Consider the following 17,745-nt stretch of genomic DNA (forward strand, 5'->3'; position numbering starts at 1 on the left):
GCACCTTCTAGCATTGCAAAAGTGCAGCTTGAGGAGGAAAGAAAAGGAGCTGGATAATACAGCTTATTTTGATGTGCATGCACTCAAGTGCTTTGGGATGAGGCAGTTGGGAGTGTGCTGTGGGGGTTTCATTCTGTATTTGCTGCTTTTTGGTTTTTTTTTTAATTTCATTTGCTAAAGTGTTTTTACTCATCAGCAATTCTCATATGTCTTGCTCTGATATGTTTCTGCAGCATCTACCAAATCTAAAGTCTTACATTCACTTTATCACAATTAACCTTTTAGGAAGGCAGATTTTTAGTTCATTAATGGATTGAAACTGACACCGTGACAGCATCAAATGTCAGGATTCCAAATTTTACAGATATACAGATGTTACAAAGTGTGCAAGTCACATAGGCTTCTCTCCTGTCTCCCGCAGCATATTGATAGAAAAAAGCCTCTCCACTCCCCTCTCTGCCCATAAATTGAAATTTTAAGAACTTGTGAAAATATGAATTCGCAACAGCTTTAGAGTCTGAAGTCACCTGCTGGTAAAACACATTTAACTGTGGAGAACAGTGATGTAGAAGGCAAAATGTGTGCTATTCTGCTTTCCAAGCTACCTAGAGTTTCAATGAAAATGATGTTTCTCTGTTCATGCTTTTGTTCCTATTCCTTTTTCCAGCCACAAGGTTAAAACCAAGATTTTGCATTGCATATTTTACCTACTTATTTCTTTGAATGTTATTTGAGATAGCACATGTTTCTCTGATGGCTTGCATAATGCTAATGAAGATATTCTTCATTTGTGGTTTGTAGACTGCTGGTGGTCTGCTAAACACCTGGTAGTTTTAGTGCTTGGATAGCTGGATGGGACATTTGGTGCTGGCTCAGGTCATTTCTAATGGAGCTCAACAGCTGGAAACAAGAAGTAAAGTAATTTTCCATCTAAGCACTTCTGAAATCACTGAAGAGATGTTTTGTTGTTCTAAATGGGAAGTTAGGAATCTGTGAAACAGTCTCTCTAATTAGATGTTTTGCCCACTACGAAGATTTGAGACTCTCCTTTTAATGCAAAAATATAAATTACATGAATGTGGAGGATATAAACAGTTGCAGCTCAGCATAAATATCATCACTGAGGGTGCAGTGTGTATTCAGATGCTGAAATACTGAAATATTGTGTGTCTGAAGACATCTTAAACCTGTAGCACTTTTTCAGAGAAAGGCAGAGACAGTTAAGCCTTTTCAGACTGCTTAACAGAGTTGAATTTATTCAGGAGGTTGGTAAGTTGTTACGAGAATTTCACTGGTAGTGTTGTGGTAGATATAGTCCACCTCACAGGTAAGAAGGCGCTTGCAGTGTCTGCACAGGAAATGCAAATATATCTTTCTGTACTGTAGATTTGTCTTTTTCATTGCAATAGCTGACTGTCAATCCACTGTTTGCTTTTTATGATCCTGTAGACTTATTGTGGGTTTCTCTGCTTCCATGGGAGCTACAGAAGATGGTCCAGGAAAGCAGACTTGTGTATGCCGTAAAATATTTTTAGCTCTGACATTACTCCATGGAAAATTTCTGTAGTGGCCTACAAATCAGAGGATTTAAATTAACCTGTAAAGATTAGTGCTTTCTGATTTTGAAGACTTTTCTGATTATCTTCTCCATGTATTTTTGTTCCCCCTATGGTTTTGCTTTCTTTTTAACTGAAAAACTTGGTTTGTTTGATAATGTTGGGGGGGGGGGAGAAAGAATTGGAGTAATCCTTTGAAGTTTCCCTTGTGTTAACACTTCGGGTTTATGTCACCTTGCTTTATTTAAATGTACTTTGCAGAGTGTTCTGTGTCCAATATTCCATTTCCATGTGTTAAAAGAATGAGATTTCCAGGAAACTGGAAAGATTCTGAGACATCTGTAACTCAGATTAGAACTGTGTCTGAGCTGGTACAGTGCTTCCAAACAGAGGTCAATACTGGAAGTGTGGGAACAGGGTAAACATGCAGAGAAATTCCTGCATTGAGTCTTCACAGCCTCTAGTAATTTTGAACTTTGTGTTTAATAACCCTAATGGATTTTCCTCATCAAGTGGTCACATTTCCATTGCATGTAACACGTCAGCATCTGTAACTCCTGTGAAAGTGTTCCACTCAGTGGGATCACACATTGTGTGAAGGAGTTAACCTCCCTTTGTTTTGAATTTGGTACCTGCTAATTTCTTCTGTTAGCCTTTAATTTTCATTACAGGAAGAGATAATGAGTCCTCCCTAACTACCTTCTCAGTGCCTCTCCTGGCTTTTATAGACTTGTGTTAAATCACCTGTGTGAATCTTATCTTTCCAGAGTGAGGGATCTGTTCCATAGGTCTGGTCATTCTTGGTGACTTTGTGTCTTTTTCAGTTTCTTTAGGGACTGAAGTGGGTTATGTGTGAGGGGGAAAGAAGGCAAGGACCGCACACAATGATCTACATGTTGAATGGATTTATAAAGCATTTTGATAGTGCTTTCCATTGCTCTCTGTTGCTTTCCAAAGTATTAACAGCTGTGTGTTTCAAAGCCCATCATTTCTGTCTAAAGATAGTGTTTTTTCTCCAACTGTGTAATTTTACTTTTATCTGAACTGGTTGCTGTCTTTCTCTTTTTCTGGATTATCTCTGAATGTGTAGAAAATGAGAGTCTTTTTTTCTAGATCCCGGAGGGACACCACTGGTCACCACAATGAAATCCTATCTTTTCTTTCCTGTATTTTCATCGGTTACTTACCAAGTCAATATTTTCTATAAAAAGATGATCAATAAACTCTTTTTAATCTCATGTTTAGATGTTGGAGTGCACTCAGGTGACAATTTCAGTCTTCTTCGGGAGCCAGGGCCAACAACTTTTTTATTTGTGCGTTTTAATGAAAATTGCTGTGAATTGGCCATGAAAAGTAGAAGATGACATACTGGATTTGCATAGAGACAGTGTTGTATTTCTCTAACACCAGCAGGTATGGATTAGATAAATTTATTGGTAGATCTATAGAAAGAGAGAGAGAGAGAGAGAGAGAGAGAGAGATGGATAGATAGATAGAGGTATGCCAAAGGTACTCCAGGCTTGCCATTTTGTCTTAATTTTGCCATGACATTCAGAACCCCATAAAACATTCGTTGTCTAGACTGGTAAGTGATTTTCTAGGAATTTATGTAATTTCCAAATACTTTTTGGTATAATTAAGTAAAGCACTAGTAACTTTATTAAATATTTCAGAAGTTAACATTTATTTTTAAAAATAAAATAGTTTTTAATTAAAGCAAATATCTTAAGTATTCAAAACATTTGTTCTTAGGCTTGATATATAGTCTAAGCAGTTTAACTAATGAGAAGAGGTAGTTTTGCAGGTTTTATCAACTGTAAAAACATCAGAAGAATGATCATTGGTGATGAATCAGAAAACAAAGTACCATCAAAAACATGTTTTGTTCTAAAATTTTCCTTGTTTCGGAACTTCTGTGCTATTTCCTTTACTTTGTTTGCTTGCTGGCTTGCCTGCCTGCTTGGATTCCAGTGCCATGACAGTGGATGACAGATGCAGTAATTGTAAGATGCTCTTGACAGTCAGTACTCTTATTTCTAGGGCACCAACTGAACTGAGTGTCGTGTAATGTGGTCACAACACGTTTACTGTTCTCTGAAATGAGAGTTAGAGTATTATAGTAGGAGTTAGAGTGACAGGCTATTTTTGTTCCCCTTTTATGTTTTCTTCTGCATTCAAAAAGTAACTTTTGTATTAGGTAAAAATTTATCCATTTCTTTGTGAACACTAGAAAACCTTCTTCCCCCAGATATCTTTAGTTTTTCTGCGTATGCATTCTAATTCAAAAGCTTTTTAACATGCAAACAGAATATACTTCTTGACTAGTTGAATGTTACTTTCCTCTGAGGCAATACTGGCATAGTAGCCAGTTCCTGGAGGACTGATGTTCATGAACAGTTACAGGGCCTTCACCTCTTCACTGTTCACTTCAGAAAACTTGTCTCCTCTGTCCAAAGTTGATAACTGTGGTCAGAGCCATGCTGATGGCTGAAACTATGGCACTTTTCAAGGAGCTCCAAAAGGATGAAGGCTTTGCTCTTTTGGTTTGTAAGAGCAGGATGTTATTTGAGGGACGGCTTTTATTTAGAGATCTGTTGATTTTGTTGGCCAGTGTTCATATGCCTTTAACAGCACCTAAGTACTGGGGTTTGCAGTCTTACTGTGCAAGGGTAAAATCTTTCACAGGTAAAATCTTTTTCAAAAGGAAAAATATTTGTTTGCTAATATATGCTGTAATTCAGAAAGCCTGTGTTCATCCAAGTCAAAAGTCATCTAGTATAGACATTAGTTGTAAAAGCTATATGTAAGTCTGCTGGTATATGGACTAAATGTGAAAATGTGGTATTTTCAGATTGTCCAGTAGAAGGTAATATAGGTCAACTGTGTGCAAAGAAACCTTAAGATGAAATTTATAAATACTTCAATTGCTTTGTTCTCTGCATTCTGTGAAATATTTGCCACATAAACATTCCATTATATAAGTTCTGTGGGTGTGTGCCATATCTGATCCTGTGGTCAGAGTGCCCATTCCTAATGGAAGTATCATCTCGTATGCAGGGCTGAGTATTTGCGTGTTGTTCATATTTCATCTTTTGAGTGATATAAAGGCCAGCACTACTGCAGCCTTGCCCTGAGAAGGGTCAAAAGGTGACATGCTGACACCAGGAATTATTAAAGCACACTGTGACATGCTCACCATGCTTTCCCAATGAACTTAAGCTGGTATAAATGAGCACTGCAACCTACAGTTGTACCTAAGCCCTACAAGCATAAATTTTCCTGTCTCAGTTCTACCCAAATGCTTGTGCAGCTGTTTAGTGAAGCAGGTAACACTAAAACTCTCTTTTGTTCTTCCTTCCCTTCTGCATTGCCTTTTAACATGGATCAGATCCCTCCACTTCCTTGCAGATACACTTTTGTTATGGCACAGGGGAGGAATGGTGGCAGGAATCCATGGCCAAGAGTGGCGTTGTGGGGATGTGGCCACCTTTGGTGGGTGGGCGGGCGGGCTTGGGCAATGACCGTGCTCTTCCCTCTCTCTTGCTCACAGCAAGTGAATTAGAGACACCCATGAGGCACCAATTATGAGACATCCTGTCTCTGTGCTCATACTCAGAGTAAACTAGGAGCAGGAAAATAAGAAGGATTTTGCTTGCCTGTGCTTGCAACAGTCTGGTTGTAATTGAGGACTTGATGAACACTTGTTTCCTGTCCCATTCATTAACCTAACCTAGTTTTAAGGAAATTACCCTGCGTTGTGGCGGGAATGTCCTCCCAGATGATGTCAGTAGAAATGTATGTAGCTTGGGCAACTGGGGCTCTCTGTATTAGCTGGGCATGCATTGGGCAGATGCAGCTATCTAGTTGGTATTAAAAAATACTAATAATTGTCATTCAGGAGCATATGAATGGTATTTCTACCGAAGCACAGGTGGATAGAAAGTAGGTACAGAGGAAGAAGCTATTTGAGATGACTAAGACAAATATACAGGCAGACACTTTCCCGAAATAATTGTTGTTTTCTTTATAAAGGTTTCTTAAAATTCCTGTTACCCACTTTGAAGTGCCATATGGTGACCCTTTAGGAAAAGTGTTAACTCTGTCCTTTTGGGAAACCCCAGGATAGCAATACTTGATCATGCTGTCACAGAAAGTACTTTATGTGGAGTTGAATGTTAATATCATGGGAAAAACTGAAATCCTGAGCATTTCTCTTATTTTGTCTTTGACAGAATAAGGGCATTTTGACATCTGGAAGTTTTTGGTGCTTATATATTTGGTCTTTTTAAATTTTTTTTTTAATTTAAGGTAGACCAGGTAGGATGCATTAAGGCCTTACTGATGTTCTTTAGGCACTTGAAGCATATTAGAAAAAGAAAATAAATTTTGTCTTCCCCCTCACAACAGCAGCATTATACGTAGTCAGTGAGAAGAATGTTTATGCTATTGGTCATCCAGTTTTGGATGACCAGTGGATCTACTTTCTTGTGAAAAAATATTCTCATTTACAAAATGGACTCTCAAAAATACATTGAAGAATGCAGCTTTTATATTGTCACTAATAGTGGCCTTGGATTTTAATGTAAACCTATAGGCAAAAAATTTCTCATGCATATAAGTAGCATTCAAAACTACTAGTTGATGTTGAAAGGAAGTATTTTGGTCAAAGAAAAACGGCACATTTTTTCCCCTGACCTCATTGAGGTTTTCTGAAATTCTGTAAGTTCTCAAGGCACATAACTGCCTCTCCTGTATAAACATCAGTGCGTATTGTTATATTTTCACTATTCACATTGACAAACGGTGTTAAGCTTAAAAACATTAGTGTTTTCAGCTCATACGGCCCATTTTTATTAATTCTTTAATGTCTGATGTATTCCTTAAGAATTTCTTCAAGGAGTTACATTTCAAGTTGCAGTGCCAAAATATTTTAGCTAGGATAAAGAGCTCAGTACACTTTCCAGAATAAATGCTGATGCCGAGTAAATATTTTTTTCCTTATTTCTGAGTAAATAAGCTGTTGCTTTGAGAAGCCTATAATTGTAAAGGAGAGTCAGAGAAAGCACGTTCCATTAGTGCAAAGAAGTATTACAAAATCTTCTGTATGAACCTAACTGGTGCACAAGTGGCAATTCAGTTGGAATTGTCAGATTAAGTGTTCTAGAGACACAAGACCTAAACAACAGAAAATCCTGAAATACAATTTTAAAATATCCCTCAAGGAGGAAACCTGATCACAGATCTATTTTTATTCCTCCTGTCAAGGTTGAATAGTCGTAGGGGAGGGCCGTAATGCCCTCAAGTGAGAAAAACTCATTAGTATACTGCCCGTTACATGCTCTGCTTCTCATATGTTGTTCTGTGTTGTTAGAGACTGTAGCTGAGCCAAAATACATAAATGAAAGGAAATGAGACTGTTTAGATTGTACCGTGACCCCATCCATGTGACTTTGTGTGCCACCTCAACCACTTCTTGTAATCACTGTTAATTCAGTATCAGAGGAAACTGGTCTGCAGTGATAGGGATTTGCAGTGTACTGAACTGCCAATCAAGGCCTTTTCTGCTAATAGAAGCTGTTATTTAATGCTAGACTATCCTTCCCTTGACTTCATAAACCCAAGCATTAATACTTGCGTGTTGCTGCTAAATCTGTCTCATCCCTCTGAATATCTGTACACCAAATTATGGTCATTATTCAATGCTTTTATCAGCTGTTTCTGCATCAAGAGGGCACTTCATCCTCTTTCATCTTTAGGATTCACTTGCTAGGCAATTAGGGGGGTTTGTGTCTCACAGCTAAATAATCTAATTATACTCACCTTGCAGAAATAGTGGGATCAAGATTTGGCCTGTTTTGTTATGTTCTGTTGTGTGTTGGGAGTCTGACTGACTGCCACCATCTAGAAATTAGATTTGAGGTAATCAGCATATTGGAGGAGGATAGAGAGAAACTGAAACAGTACTCTTTAAGAGTATCTCTAAAGCACAAGGCTAGAGATACACAAGGCAGAGGGGAGTGTGCTGCTTGACAGCTTTCTTGCTAGGCAGGAAAGCTGAGTGGAAGAGGCCATAGCATGAATATAGTAATTGATGAAGATATATAAGAATGGATATCACCAATTTTATTTTGTTGCGGGCATTTTGTCTCTTTTATTTTGTTGTTTTATTTTTGTACGTTTACTGTTCTTTCAGTTTACCTGTCTGAGGTTGACTATTGCTTGTTGTAGTAGCCCTCTGTAAATCAGTTGTTTTTTTTCTCAAAAAAAAATAAAAATTTGAAGCATTTAAAGAGATGCTGTCAACTTAAAAATCGCACTCAATCTAGAATGAATTAAATGAATACTCCTTGTGTGGACAAAAGTCAAGGGCTTTTCCCCCATATGCCCTTCTTCCTGCTTCGCTTTTGGTACTGAATAGCACCTTTGCTTAAGTGATTTTGTCCTATATTCAGTCCACTAATTAAACTTCTGTGAGTCTTCCCTGAAACTGTGTTAAAGGGTTATTGTTTAAAAATGTTAGTAAACATTTTTTAAAGGAGAATTTGAGGATCACATTATAATGAATTATTTATCGTTAAAAAAAAAACCCCAAAACTAACACACAACCCCAAAACCTAAGTACAGTTTACCTCTGTTTCTTACTGTCCTTTTTTTACTCCTATATTTTGTATTTCTGTTACAACTTTTTATGTTGTCCAACTTTTAACTAAAACTGCAAGTTTTAAAGGAGCATAATTATTTTTTTTCAGAGTGTTGGGAAGAAATTACCTCCAGCCACAGCAACTCAGGAGCCAACAAAAATAGAAGTGGACAGCAGAACAAAAAGTAGGTTCCATAGTTTTCTTCCTTCATTGCACTTCGTGCTATTAAGCCTCTTAAAAGCAAGTTGGACATTTTTCTAGAGGACTGTCCTCTATATATGAAAAGCGAGGATACAGATAGATATATTTAGGATAAACTTTGAGCAGGCAGTACATAGACAGAATGCTTTGTTTTACAGAATTCTCTGAATTGTTTTTGCTCTGGTAATCCTACCTTGAATTTTCTACCACCAAAAATCAAATTAAATTACATGATCAGCCTTCAGCCTTGAGGGTACATCGGAATTAATCAGAGTTGAAGATATGACTTCAGACTGTAACTTGTAGGTAGGTCACAGAAAAAATATCTCTGGTGTGAGTGCCCTTGCTTTTTTCCTCTTTATTTCTTTCATTATGTAGCAGAAATCATCTGTGTGGGTGATATAGTTTGTATGGGGAATGAACAGTGTCCAAGAGTTTCAGTTCTGGTTATGTCATTTCAATGCTTAGTAGACAAAAAGCAATAAATAAATCTTCTAGGCAGGTTTCAGTGCTGTTCTAGGGAGGCATATGTAACTAGCTTACCGAAAACCTTAAGTTTATATTCCCCATCGTTTGATTTTATTTATACAAAGTTACAACTAAATGTAATGGGTTCTGGTAGAAAAGAATAAGGAAGAGAATTTAGCCATACCTTAGAAAAGAAACTGAGTATAATGTAAAGTGTTGAGTTTTTAAGTCATGCATAGTCTTCCTTCACTGATGTGTTTAGCATTTTAGATATTTAGCAGATAACACTGTCTCAGAACTGAAACATGTAAAGACATAAGAAGGCAAGCATTTGGAGGAGCAGACCAGGCACTGTCTATGAGAAGTGTATTGTTATGACCTGGTTTACCATGTTTTCAGCTCCGACTTGCAAAAGCAGTTTAAAACAGCTTTTAGTGAGTTATTGTCCATTAGCTGCACAACACTAATTGACCTGCTGCATCCTTTTTTCTTGTTCCCCTTGTGACATCAGGCTGTTAATGGGACTCAATTGCCTTGAGGAAGTGAGAACTTGGAATACTGAAAAATGTGTGAACTAGTAGCATAGGGCAGAGCTTCTGAACTGATGTGTTTTGGAATTACCTTTCTCGATCTGCAGCTTGAGCAGGTTAAGCTAGCCGGAGTGGAGGTGTCATCAGAAGGGGTGATCCCCTGGGGTTTCCCACCTGCAGCACCATCCAGGCTTGTGTGGTAAGACAGCTGCCTCTCTCCACAGGAATTCATACTTCTGACAGCTGAAGCTGCTCACTGAATCATATCCCAGGGCACTAGGGTTTCATTCATTCACTGCTTAAAAACGAAAGTGGAAACCTTCTGAACAATATTTAGAGAAATGTACCTTCTACAGTGATACATAGAGCTCTGGCTGACACAGAGGCAGTTCTCCATCAACACATCTGGGCTGTGATTGGTGCTTGCTTCACCTTTTTGTTATTTCCCTCAGATGTGCCATTTTGGTCAGAAAATTCCTCTTCTTGCCATCTATTTTTACCATGGTTGTGTGCAAATACCATTCAATATCCCTTTTACCAGAACTAGTGAGAAGGGTGGGCTACTTACTTGTACAGTATCTTCTACATGTCCTCTGAATTTTACCTAAACTTCATTATTTAGGATATTTTACCTTTCCTGGATTCTCTGGGGCCTCAGTAGTATATTTGGTATCTCTGTTCTTGCTTGAGAAAGAGAAGCACATGTATGGGAAGGTCCGAAATCATGTAGTATAGATATAATAATGTGATTTAGATTCCCTTGGGTTTACTACTGGAGATGTACGCTGCAAGGAAGAGAGGACTTATGTCGGTAGGTTTTCACCTTCCATCTGTTTATTTCCATGAATGATATTGTTATTCCCTAGTCTCAACTGGATAAAAAATACAGTTGTACTGTTGAAGAGCCTGCTGAGAGAGGAAACAGGGAGCAGTAACATCTTCCGTCTCTGCCCACAGGAGCTTCAGTATGGAGTGATGGTTGCTGATGCTTCCCACATGTTGATTTGAGTCTGCTTCTTTCCTATACCTTTTCAGATGCAATAGGCAGTGATTTGCAGCAAGGCATTAGATGTCCTTGCTGTTTGTTGTTAGTGATGCAAGATGGCCTAAGCTCTGCAATGGGATGAGCTCAGCAGTGCAAGAGTCAAAGCAGTATGTTCTATAGGTGCATCTCTCAACAATATGCTGTGTAAATCTCCCTAAAAAAGTGGGCTTAAGGTTTTGGCAGATAAACAGGTGACTCTTCAGGGCCAAAGAGGACTTTCTGCTCAATGGGAGAGCACAGTGAAAGTACAAATCCTTAAAGAGCTTAAGTAGTCCCTTGGAAAACATCACTAGCATTTCAGGAATGAAAGAATGCATCTTTTAAGAGGGGAGAGTTGTTTGTTTTAGATTTGTGGGTGCCTAGACTTATAGGGGAATTATTCTGCTGTTACATTTCTGTCTCTCTCGCGTAGCTGGGATGGGATATGCATGCATATGTGTTTATAATTCTGTCTCTGGCGTGATATATATTGGGTTTTCTATGAAGTACTTGCTTTTAGTTTAAGTGGCTTGTGGTATAAGGGCTATATTGTAGAAAATATATATGCATTTTTATATTTGGATTCTAAAATTCAGCAGAGCAAAACCATCCACAATGATTGAGAGAGCTACTCCAGATTACTGAGATTGCAAAAAAATTGAGGAAAAATAAGCAGATAACAAAACAGCAAAGGCAGTCAGTCACAGAATGCATTGACCACAGCACTTGATTTGATTACTCCACTCACTGAATATTTGCAATTTGCTGTTGCATAGGAATACCAGAATCCTAGCAAGCAATTTATCATCTTGCTTGATGGCAGAAGATATAAGAAGTAGCTGAATCTGGATTAGTGGGGCCCTAGTTACTTCTGTTTCTGCTTTTTGTCTTGATGAGTTTTGGGGTGTTTTTTACAGTTTGCATCTCATGAAGTTCTCTGAAAATATTGATTAGTGTAACTCACCTATGAGTCTTGAGTGTAGCAGTTAGTAGTAAAACCAGATTCTGCTGAAACAAGTGTTTGGATTTTTTCATCTGGTTTGTGGTTTTGGTAACACACAATTTTTCACTAGATTTTGTACATTTTATTCCATTTCAGAAACATTTTATGAGTGATAATTAAAGAGAGGAAGCTGAAGCTCAAGGAACACAATATTCATGCTGTTTGTTTTCTTACGTAGTATTACTGTTTGTGTCTATATTGATTGGTGTATGATTTAGACTTCATCAAGGGGGAAATATTTAATCTTCAAAAATCAGCTACACACTTTGTTGTCTGCTGTTTGTTTCATTAAAGAAAAAAAAAAATTCAGTTTCCGAAAACTTAAAAGGGTGAATCCAGCTCAGCGGTTAGCTTACCTGAGATGGAGGAAATCTTGCCATGGGGTGGAACAGTTCTTGCCTAACAAGAAGGAAGCAACAGCAGCAGAGTTAAGAAGAGGAAATTGTGTTATCCTGGCCTAAGAGGAAAAGCAAATTCCAGACTCACCATCCCCTGTGAAATTTAAGCTTGAAGGTATTGTTTGTCTGTAGACTGCTGTCTTGAAAGTCACAGCCCATCCTAAGGATCTGGCAGGAGGACAAATACAAGAGACATGCTTTTAAAGTGAAACACGGTCCACCGATACAGTAAATGGAGTTTGCTCAGTTCTGGTTTGCATGGTATAATATTTAACCAGTCTCCCAAAATACAGTCAGATGAATTTATCTGCTATAGTATTGCAGGACCCCAGTTCATATAGGAGGTCTATACATTGACAGCAGTGCTTTACACTGCAATTGTACATGTATATTGAATTCTGTGGGTGAAATACAGTGCTTGCAATGGCCTAGGTAGTGAAGTAGCTGTATTCTGTAGGAAGGCTATCTCTTGCTGTCATTCCCCCTCTTTGAGGTGATGAATGGGGGAGAGATGCTTGAGACTGTATAAAATACGCTGCGTTTTGAACTTGGGATAGACTGTGGAATGTAAGGTGCTGAACAGAAAGAGGTGCATGTTAACTACAGCCATAAAATATCCTGTTCTTTTTACAGGATAGGTAGCCCATTTATAGTGTTTAGGATGGTTCTGACACTTTTTCCTCAACAAAGTGTGGGCAGTGACACATCACTTGTAATAAATATCTAGTTCTAGCTTTTTCTTCCAACTTCTGAGCTACAAGGATGGTGCTAGGAAAGGGAATTGCATGTCACCCTGGGCCCTTGGGGTCTGTTAGAGAAGCTAGCAATGGCTTTGTTCTTCCAAAGGACGGGACTAGGAGGGACACAGGCAGAGAAGATGCTTAGTGTTATGTCATCTTTGTACCTAGTCTAGTTGGAGCAGTACAGTTCAAAATCACAGAATGTAACCAAGGGTATGTATTTTCAAATGGGATTATACCTAGCCCAAGCCCTCTCAATTCAGAATATGTCGCACCAGAAGCTGAGCATCTTACATTAGATCCAGCCTAAGTTGTAAGGTTTATCTGCTCACTCAGTTCGCTGAGCAATGACCATTGCCTATGGCAGGTAGTTCTTTGCTTTGGGGGAGCTGTGAGTTTGCAGGGAGAGACTCTGTGGTCTAACCAAATAAAATATTGTTGAATTAATAAATGCGGATGGAACAGCTCATGAGTATTGTCTTTTCTCCATCGTTAATGTTTCAAAGTTGTCTGCTGTTGGGGGGTTATTAACAGGTATATTTTTTAAGATGTCTTCAGGTCAAAGGAAAAAAGAGGCTTCTTGAAGAGCCATCTATTGATGTATAAACCCAGCCTTGGATGTCAAATGTAAAAATAAGTTTTATCATCTATAGTTGAGGGATGCTTCATATTGGTATCTTATTTGAAGATTTAATTTGATTTGTTCAGCCTGGAGAAGAGAAGGCTTTGGGGAAACCTTCCACTGCCTAAAAGAGGCCTACAAGAAAGCTGGAGAGGGACTTTTTACAACGGCAGGTAGGGACAGGACAGGGGCTTTAAGCTGAAATAGAATAGATTTACATTAGATATTACGAAGAAATTCTTTACTGTCAGGGTGGTGAGACACTAGAAGACGCTGCCCAGAGAAATTGTGGCTGTCCCATCCCTGGTAGTGTTCAAGGCCAAGATGGATAGGGCTTGGAGCAACCTGGTCTAGTGGAAGATGTCACTGCCCATGGCAGGGGGCTTGGGACTAGATGATCTTTAAGGTCCCGTCCAACACAAACAATTCTATAACTCCATGATTCTGTTATTCCATGGCTTAAATCTATTTGCCAGGCTTGTAATAGGATATATTGTTTTGACCTTTAGTTTTTTGATGGTGTTTGTTTTTGTTGGGTTTTTTTTTCATTCACTTGGAAAACCTCCAAGTTCAACAAGTTCCACTGTGGTCTTTGCAGTGCTGTGTCTGAAATTAATATTTCCTTTTATCTTTTCCTCCTTCCTATCTAAATATAACTGCTGAAATTAAGGTCTTCTACATCCTCTTGTGGTATTGTGCTGTGTTGATTAAGGACAATTTTAGTACCAAAGTGACATAACCTATTAATCTCTGCTTTTATTAATCTGATTTTAAAGGTTCATATTACTTTGAGTCCTATTAGCTTTGGTTTTATGTACTTAAATTGTGTTGGTCTATCACTTCCTTAGGAGAACTTTGAAACTGACTTTGTCCAGTCACTTAGACCGTTCCAGACCCAGCTCTGTTGCAGTGTGATCCACACAGTGCTTGTTAGGCAGAGGAATGTTTTGATTTAGTGTATGTCAGTACAAATTGCACTCCAGAGGGACCTGGCTCTTCCATAGGTTGTGCACTGTATCTGCCATTGTATCCTCCCTGCCCTGGTGGAGCCTCAAATACCCAAAGTGTTATAATGCAGGTTTTCTATATAGTAAGTGTAAAGAAATAGGTCCTGTTGTTTCAATTTAATTTATATTTCTGTGGCCTGCAAGTAGCTATTTCTCTGCATCAGACATGACTGTTGACTAGATATAGAGGTCATCAAAACTGAGACATTTAAAGTGAGGAGAACACTTCTACATAGTCACATGCACTTCTACAAAGGGTCCAAGAATATCTGTGTGTGTTTCTTTGGTCTTTTAAACCTGCTGTCTTAGAGTATCATATGTTTTTATACATTATTTAACAGCTGGAATACGTATTCCCTTTTTATTTGTAAGGCACATTGACATACTTGTCTGTTGCACAGCAACATGTTGTAAGTAACTGCTTTTCATGGTAACTGCTTTTTATGATTTCTAAGTAGGAGTGCTGGCTCCTGTATTTTCCAGATGAAAGGTGAGATGATGCCTTTATTTATAGATGGTAAGGAAAACAGAAGAAAAAAGAAGAAAAAAAGAAGAAACTTTAGACTAATATTCAAACCTCTTCTTTTATGCTGAGTGTACAGAAGATTTAGTTATGAATGCCTTTAACTTTATTAATGTATGATTTATTATTTTACCATCTTTATAAATTCAGAAATACCTGCTTTCCTGCACATCAGGGGATAGATAAGCTATGTCAGCATGCTGGGTCTTTTATGCTTCCAATTTTTGTGTTCTGGTGGAAGGCCATACCAGTAGAACTATTGAAGCAAGTGTCAGATGCAGGCTTACTCTAAGGAAATGGTTTGTGGCAGGTTGCTGTCTGGAGCAATTTCGTTGAAGTTAATGGTTCTAGGGGCTACAGAGCCAACTCCCTGGATGACGTGTGCAGGAATGCTCACCAGTGTGAGGTTTTTAAATATTTCATATATTTGTGAAGGTCTAAAATACAAAGATGGCAAAAAAATAAAGCAGAAGCAGGAGGCACTTGTGGAATATTTTGTGAAGATTTTCACCCTTGGATAAGCAGTTGTTAAAAAGTGATAATTTATCACATTGGATGTTCTTCCTTTCAGCCAAGGAGTATTGCAAAGTGATATTTCCATATGAAGCACAGAATGATGATGAGCTCACAATCCGAGAAGGTGATGTCGTCACACTTATCAGTAAGGTAAAAGCAATATTTTTTTTCCTATGAGCGGGGATACAGTTTTTAAAATCAGGATCATTCAATTGCCATAAAATCCCGGTTTGTGCCTTTGACAGTGATCTGTCTAAAACGATGTTAGTTTGACACTGAAACACTACATAGACTTCAGAGCCTGTATCTCCCTTCTTTTTGTGCTTTAGAGACTTACCTTGATGATGTTAAGTGAAGAACAGCAGACGTACTCTTGAGTCTACATGTTCATACAACTAATTTTAATTTGAATCTGATGGCAGATCTGCATACATAAATTTTAAATTGATCCCTGTATCAGACATAAAAGCTAGAAAATTAACTGGAAGGCTCATGAAAGCAGGAGCTTTGAACATCTCTGTTAGGTGTGTGTGTTATCTTTCTTTGGAATTGTGGATTTGGAGTTGGGAATTGTGAATTAGATTTTTTGGTTTAGATGGAGATAATGTGCCTGTATTAGCTTGATGAGCTAAACATGCATTTAAAATGTAGCCACCCAGCACTATAGTAAAACCGAAAAAGATGATAAAACAAATAATTTTAGATCTGTGTTCTTTTCTTTAAAAATACTTGAAATTATTCAACATTAGAAATGAAACACCAGTCCCAGGATTTATGTTAAATCTCCAAAAACTGTACAGTAGATGGTGAGTAAACAGTTGGCTTTCTTTTTAGAAGATCTGTGCACCATGTTACGAAGAACAGATTATAGTTTAGATGCACCCTATTTCCTGCTCTTGTTCAAAGACTTTGTAGTTTGCTTAAATGTTTTTGACTGCTGGACGTAAGTATTAGGAGAAAAAAAGTGCTACAAACCAGAAAAGGCCACGGCTTTTGCATTATGAAGATGAATTGTAATGATGTGCACAATAGTGCTGCAGTTGTTTGTGCTTATATGAAAGTAAAAGAATTAATTCTATTGTTGATAAGTTTCATAAGAAACTGTTATTTGACTGAGCATTTTGTCACCTGGGCAGAACCCCCCAAAAGCCTGGAGAAGTACATCTGGGGCAGTGTTCTATATGCTAAGCCATTTGAATCCTAGAGGATATCTTTGTCCTGAAGAATATACAATTAACCAAGGAAAAGTAACCAGATGTTTGGCAGGAAGATTAACTCCAAATTTTATAAATAAATTGTGTACATCGAATATCCTACAATAACTTGCCCTCCATGATTTTTTCTTTAGCTTGTCTTGAAAACAGTTTGGCTTTGCCTGATTTAGAATGTTCTTGTGTGAGTATTAAACAGTGTCTCTGATCATGGAAGTGGCATTTAAGACATTGTTCTTGTCCACTTTACGCTATATTGACCAGGTTGATTTAACTCTTTGAGACAGCTGGTCTCCAGATGGAGCTATGTTCTTCAATATATGCAGACAAAGAGACCATGACTTTACTGCGGTTTTGATATGAGATTTCATGTGCTTGATTTTTCCTATTTTCTTCTTCCTGCTGCTCTGCCCCACAATGAAGAGATATTTGTCTTTTATAACAACTGAGCTGATGATATGACTGAATTGATCAGATTTCACAATCATGCAGTGAAAAGTTTGTCGGTATAGTTTCTAGTATATCCCCTTGTCCTTCTGTTCTCAAGCCTGATGGTAGCAAGCCACTGCAGATATCTTATTCAATTTTCTTCTTTTTTGTTTTTTTCCTCTGGTATGTCACATGTCTATGAACAATTACATAGAACCATGCCTCTAGAGTGGGGGATCTCAACAAAAAAAAGGCTTGACATTTCTCTGTGGATGTTTTTTTATGCTGTGTCTGAACTAATCTGAGATACTGAATAAATAGTGCTTAACAAGGAGGCACTTTGCAGTTCCTTTTGTGGTTTGCAGACCTCATTGCAGTCAGACTTGTGGGTTTTCTTGTCTGTTTTTAATACACAGTTTAAAAAATAGAATTCAAGTGATGTGAAGTCCAGGTCTTTGATGTCTAGTTCTGAAAACAGTGGGGTTTCCTCCATGCTCTACCATGCAATGTAGTAACTTTATTTGAGTCCAGATCTTCTGAATTAGGTATCTGTTGACATCTTTCTTTTAGTCAGCAATAACAAGGTCAGCCTCTCCTCTCTGCCCACCAATGGCTTCTGCTAGAGAGTTAACTTTTACCTGGAATTGAAATCACTGTGCTTAGAGCCTCCTTTCCATGACCAGTAATCCATACCAACTGAGAGGAATTAAATAGAAATCTATGGAGTACTTCAGAAGCTATTACCATGGTTTTGCTTTGTTATCAGATTACAGAGTGTCTTTTAATCGATTTGCAGGAAATTGTTTTGCAGGGCTTGCTTTCCATGCTGGAGAGCATTAAACAGAATTTATTCTTTCCAGTTACCTAGACCCATTG

The 17,745-nt window shown here is 38.1% G+C and overlaps 1 protein-coding gene across 7 annotated transcripts in view; it reads left to right on the forward strand.

Annotated features, from left to right (window-relative positions):
- SH3KBP1 (SH3 domain containing kinase binding protein 1) overlaps positions 1-17,745 on the forward strand; it is a 233,384-nt gene that overhangs the window by 160,392 nt on the left and 55,247 nt on the right. For all 7 annotated transcript variants that reach the window (XM_065677327.1, XM_065677328.1, XM_065677329.1 and 4 more), the window contains 2 exons: positions 8,306-8,381; positions 15,285-15,379. In XM_065677327.1, the coding sequence (XP_065533399.1) occupies positions 8,306-8,381; positions 15,285-15,379 (171 nt within the window). The remainder of the gene's footprint in view (positions 1-8,305; positions 8,382-15,284; positions 15,380-17,745) is intronic.

This window comes from Lathamus discolor, chromosome 4 (assembly GCF_037157495.1).
Source record: "Lathamus discolor isolate bLatDis1 chromosome 4, bLatDis1.hap1, whole genome shotgun sequence".
In the NCBI taxonomy this organism is placed as follows: domain Eukaryota; kingdom Metazoa; phylum Chordata; class Aves; order Psittaciformes; family Psittacidae; genus Lathamus; species Lathamus discolor.